The sequence below is a fragment of the Otolemur garnettii genome, unplaced genomic scaffold (assembly GCF_000181295.1).
Source record: "Otolemur garnettii isolate 467f Iridium unplaced genomic scaffold, OtoGar3 scaffold00058, whole genome shotgun sequence".
Lineage (NCBI taxonomy): Eukaryota > Metazoa > Chordata > Mammalia > Primates > Galagidae > Otolemur > Otolemur garnettii.
In genome coordinates this window covers 9,385,926-9,391,400 of record NW_003852453.1, presented here as the reverse complement: position 1 = coordinate 9,391,400, position 5,475 = coordinate 9,385,926, and the positions used below count along the sequence as shown (strand labels likewise).

The following is a 5,475-nucleotide window of genomic DNA, read 5'->3' as shown; positions in this document are numbered from 1 at the left end:
TGTGAAGACCCCAGGCCCAGGCTGAGCAGCAGTGCTTTCATTCAGTGAGTCATTATTGAGTACCTGCTATGTGCCAGGTACCGTGTGATATGCTGAGGTACAGAACGCACAAAGTACCTGCACTCAGGGCAGGCACATTCCAGCAGGTGGGACAGACAGGAAATACTGAAAAATGCACACAAATTTCAGAGAGAGGCAAGTGCCCAGAACATCAGGGGAGGTGACAGGAACAGGTGGCCTTTGTCACCTCCTCAGTCCTGAAGGATAGCAGCTTAGGCAGATGTGTGAAGGTTCCAGGGAAGAGCATTTCAGGCAGAGGGAACAGCAAAGGCAAAGCCCTCAGAGGAGCAGAGCTCGGAGTGTTGGGTAAACAGAGGGGCAGTGTGGCTGGAGGCAAGTGAGTCAGGAGAAAGGAGGCAGCAGAGGAGGCAGGCAGGGGTCAGATCTCAGAAGGCCTTGGCCAGTGGGGAAGAATTTGGCTTTCATTTTTCCCTCCTATGGGGTGTAGCCAGTAGACTGAGAGCTTGGGCAGCCATGCTTCAACCTGTAACTAAGCCCCAACTCAGGCCCATCCAGCAGGATCAAATCACCTACACCCTCTTGGCTGGACCAGGCACACCCTTGCTCCAGGGAAATTCTTCCCGAAGATTATCCCAAATTCCTCCCACTGCAGTAGTAGTCCAAGCCCTCAGGGAGGACCCTCACCAGGGTAGGCGTGCAGTGGGGACAGAGGGGAGAGCCTTACGGTGAACATGAGCTGGCAGCCTCCTAGGATGTAGTCCAGGAAAGAGTAGTCCCGGTTTATCTGGAAGGGATCAGGTGAGTTAGTGGGTCCCCTGCCTTGGTCACACTTACCACAAATGCCCGTGGGGAACTGTCGTTCTGTGTCGTCAAGCTTCCAGAGGGACAAGGAGGCCGAGACAAGCAGATGGGCCTGATCTGATTACAACAAAACCCAAATCTCTCTATAACGAAGACTTCGGAGCAGAGGCTCCCAATGGGTGGGGGACCCAAGGGCACCCCCCCAAAACACACATAGACGTATGATGATTTCAGGCAGGGAGCCAGGGCCCAGTGTCAATTATACCTCCCACTGAGCTGACAGAGAAAGTCTTGCTTGTTACTCTTAGGTCCTTAACCCCTCCTAGCTCTTACTAATCTACCTTTATATTCCAACAGACAGAAACAACAGGCTTCTACCTCCAGCCCTTCCTCTATAAATTAATAAAGCTGCTATAATAAAATACTGTATTTGTTTTGACGGTCTTTGTCTCCATTTGGCAGAAAATCCTGGCCTTTCCATTTTGATGGTGTTATAAATGCTTCTTTCAAAATAAACGTATTTACGTTTTAAAAAAAGAAACAAAAATGCAGAGAGGGAGAAAGACTGATTAGAAAAAAGTATACGAAAGGCAGGTGCCAAAAATTGTGAAAAGAAGACCAGATACGGTGTCTCATGCGTGTAAATCTAGCACTTTAGAGGCTGAGGTGGGTGGATTGCTTGAGCTCAGGAGTTCAAGACCAGCCTGAGCAAGAGGGAGACACCATCTCTTAAAAAAAAAATAGCTGGATGTTGTAGAGGGCACCTGTAGTCCTAGCTACTCAGGAGGCTGAGGCAGAAGGATTACTTGAGCCCAAGAACTTGAGGCTGCTGTTGAGCTATGATGACACCATGGAGCTCAAGCCAGGATGACAGAGTAAGACTGTCTCAAAAAAAAAAAAAAATTGTGAAAGATTTGTAAACGATGGAAATTTCAGACACAGAGACTGTAAATTGTGATGCTATAACCTGGTTCCCAGCTTGTGCTCACCTTACAGAAACGCAGGATAATGATGCCCGAGTTTTTGTAGTTCTTCTTCTTCCTCTGCTTCTTGGGGTTGATGCACTCAAACTCCAGCTGGGAGACACAGGACAAGAAAGAGAAGCTCAGTACGGGGCTTCTTTGGGGGCACATCCTCCCCTAAGCCCCAGGCTCCCCTCCACAGCCTTGACAAGGGGGGCAGATGCCTCCCCCAGGGAGCCTCTCTGGATGGTCACACCCAGAAACAGAAGGAGGATCAGCAACTGTCCCTTTCAGATGGCTCATCCATCTCATGTCCAGCTGAGGGCCTGGCTTCTGGGGGTGACTCAAATGGATAGCTCCTGGCTGTTCACTATGTGCGACACACTTTATCTAGATCACCTCATTGGTCCCTATCCTAATCCTCCACCTCTATGGACAGATGGAGAAACTGAGTCTCAGACAGACTGAACATCTTGCTCAAGGTCAGACATCCAGGAGGGATGGGATGTGAGCCCCTGTCTGCTGGACTCCAGACCCCACACCCTTTCCCCAACCCCTGCTGAGGTCTTGGGGTCACAGCCCAAGCGCCCATCTCACCGGGACACCATCACGAGCCTCGCACATCTGTGACACTGAGGTCTGGAACTCGCCGATGAAGTCGTGGCCTCCGTCGTTGTCATAGTCGTAGCATGTGACCTAGGGCAGGTCCACTGTGGTTACGCCAGAGCTACCCCTCAAGAGGTGATCTCTAGGCCTCCTCAGATCCCCAGGCAAACCCCATGTCTCCTGTTTGTGGTGCCTCCCCCAGCATGTGCCCAGCTGGCCTCAGTAGCTCCTCAACTGTCTCCTGCCTTCTATGACTGCTGGAAAAGGAGAAAGGGTGCCTGCTCCAGCGAGGGAGGCTGCACCCTCTGGTACAGGATGCTGGACCCCTAACACACCCGAGAATCAGCTCCTCTGTCAGGGGCCAGGGCCTGGGGCCCTCTCTAGACTATACATTTTTCTGAGATGGGCATAGAAATCCCAGTTTTATGTGATCTCTAACTTAGCTACCATGATACTGCAACTGCAATAAGCAAGGCAGGGATTATCATGCCCATTCTATTGGTGGGTAAACTGAGGCCCTGAGAGGGAAGTACTTGCTCATAGTCTCACAGCAGCAGCAGCAGACCCGGGACTAGAATAAAAGATTCCTAGTACCCTATCTGGGGATCCTCACCAACCTAGCTGTCTCCTCCACCCCATCTGCTCTTAGCCCTAGCCCAAGAGGTCTACATCATTTGATTGTTTTCAAGGTATTTTCACATTCATTGCCCTAGCCCTCTGGGAAAGGTAGAATAGTTTTATAGAAGAGATCATAGAAGACGGAGCACGGGGCGGCGCCTATGGCTCAAAGGAGTAGGGCGCCAGCCCCATATGCCAGAGGTGGCGGGTTCAAACCCAGCCCTGGCCAAAAAAAAAAGGAAGAAGACAGAGCCCATCCAGGCGCATCAGAGAGTAGGGCAGACCCAGGGCAAAGACCCACTCTCCTGTCTACCCTCCCCTCAAGATGAGATTTTTTCTTAAGAAAGAGCTTTGACAAGGCACCCCCAGGAGCCACAGGTGGACTGGAAAGCTAGAACTGGCAGGGAGGGGACCAGGGTCCCCAGAGCCCTCCTCACCTGGATGGGCTTCTGCATGTCCCCATCACACAAGGACACCAGTGGTACTGTGAATGGTTTCCACACAGGGTCCAGTGTGTACTTGATCACCTGCAGGACAGGGAGGGGTGGAGTAAGCTCAGGCCCAGGGTGGTAGTGCTCTGGGGTTGGTCCAGCACAAGGGGAGGGGTGGGAGGGTGACAAAATGGAGAGAACCACTGCCACTTCTGGAGACAGAAGTGAACACCCCTGTGGCAGGGCAGAAACAAAGGTCTCAGGTACCCTGTGGACTTTCCTGCACACAGCATGGCGGTGACTACACAGCCCCATGCTGAGCCACTGGGGGAAGCTGGACTGCAGACCCACTGACTTAGGGACCCCTGGGCCCCCACGTACCCACCTCAGTCCTGTGGACCAGCATCCACTTGCCATCATCTCCTGGCTTATAAAACTCGAGGAATGGGTCTGACTTCCCAAAGAGATCCTGGAAGAAGCAGGAGGATGTGGGTGAGAGAGGTACAACCCCACCAGGTGCTGGCAGGATGGAGTGTGACCCCGCTGCCTCCCCCAGCTGGTGTCAGGGTCTGCAGGCCTGGCCCCTCCTCTCAGTCCCTACAAGGCTCAGCAGAAGCCCAGAGCAACTGCAACCCACTGGACCAGCTGGCTCCCCCAGCAGAAATCCTCCATCCTGAGGTTGCTAGAGCTTGTGCTTAGAGCTCCTGGGACCCCAGGAGTTAGAACTCCAGCATCTTAGATGGGGCAGAACTTCAAGAGGAGACTGTGTCCTAGGCAAGGCAGAGCCCCCAGCATGATGGGATTTTAATTAATTTTAGTGACAATCTTAAAAACCCAAACTATCTAGCATATTACAGAAGGGATATGACATCCTTTAAAAATTCATTTATTTAACTAAAAAAAAAGTTATCACTCTAAAAACATTATGTTCAAGTAACAGAGACAGAAAATAAATAAGAATATAAATTAGGTCAGGAGCGGTGGCTCACACCTATAATCCCAGCACTCTGGGAGGCTGAGGCAGGTGGATTGCCTCAGCTCACAGGTTTGATACCAGCCTGTATCAAAGGCTGGTAGCGAGACCTGGCCTCTAAAAATAGCCAGGTGTTGTGGTGGGCACCTGCAGTCCCAGCTACTTGGGAGGCTAAGGCAAGAGAATCACTTAAGCCTAAGAGTTGGAGGTTGCTGTGAGCTGTGATGCCACAGCACTCTACCAAGGGCTACATAGTGAGACTCTGTCTCAAAACAAAACAAACAGAAAAAAAGAATTTGTTAGATTCAGTAAGTATTAAGGAGACAAGCAAAGTGGGAGGGGGTGGGAATCCGGGGCCAATTTCAGAAAAGGCTTCACTGAGGAGGTGACATAGGAGCAAAGGCTTGATGGAGGTAGGGGAGTGGATATTCAAGAAAAAGAACACCCTAGGTACAGGGAACTGCAAGTGCAAAGGTCCTGGGCCAGAAGGGTGCCTCATTTAATTCAGGAACAAGGAGGTAGATTTGGCCAAAGCAGAGGAATGGGTGAGCCCAGGGAGTGAGTGCACTAGGGACACATCAGGTAGGGCCCTACTGGGTATTTAAAGAACCTGGGATTTACACTAAATGAGGTGGCCATCCCATTCAGCTGTATTCTGAATACCCCCTAAGTGACAGGAAGCTCACTGCCTTAGTGGTGAAGGAATCCTAATTTGCAATGGCCAGAGGCCCCAGGCTAGGCCACATACCCTGGGGGCTGGGAGAGGGACACTGGTCAGATGGAAAACCCTTCCCCTGCCTCCTCACCTTCTTGTCCAGCTTCCTGCCTGCCAGACTCAGTGTGATGACCCGGTTGTCTGACAGTTCCTGGGCGGCAATCTGTAAGGCCAGAGGACTGTGAGGGGCCCTGCTCCTTAGATGCCCCCCTATCTCCCACCAGGCAGGGTAGGCACGGGGTGCCCCAGGAGTCAATCCTCTGGGGCTAGGAGGGTAAAAGGAGGGGAGGCATAGTGCTAGGTTTCCATCTTCTAGAAACTGGGGGTAATATCCAGGCTGGGCACAGT

The 5,475-nt window shown here is 51.7% G+C and overlaps 1 protein-coding gene across 2 annotated transcripts in view; it reads right to left on the bottom strand.

Moving 5' to 3' along the window:
* The window catches only part of CPNE2 (copine 2), a 46,898-nt gene that overhangs the window by 18,852 nt on the left and 22,571 nt on the right, over positions 1-5,475 (bottom strand). Inside the window, exons 5-10 of one of the 2 annotated variants that reach the window (XM_012806840.2) lie at positions 5,219-5,290; positions 3,825-3,908; positions 3,446-3,535; positions 2,382-2,480; positions 1,812-1,898; positions 746-805 (exon numbers count right to left, since the gene is read on the bottom strand). In XM_012806840.2, coding sequence (XP_012662294.1) covers positions 746-805; positions 1,812-1,898; positions 2,382-2,480; positions 3,446-3,535; positions 3,825-3,908; positions 5,219-5,290 — 492 coding nt within the window. The remainder of the gene's footprint in view (positions 1-745; positions 806-1,811; positions 1,899-2,381; positions 2,481-3,445; positions 3,536-3,824; positions 3,909-5,218; positions 5,291-5,475) is intronic. The other variant, XM_012806841.2, reaches the window with a different exon arrangement.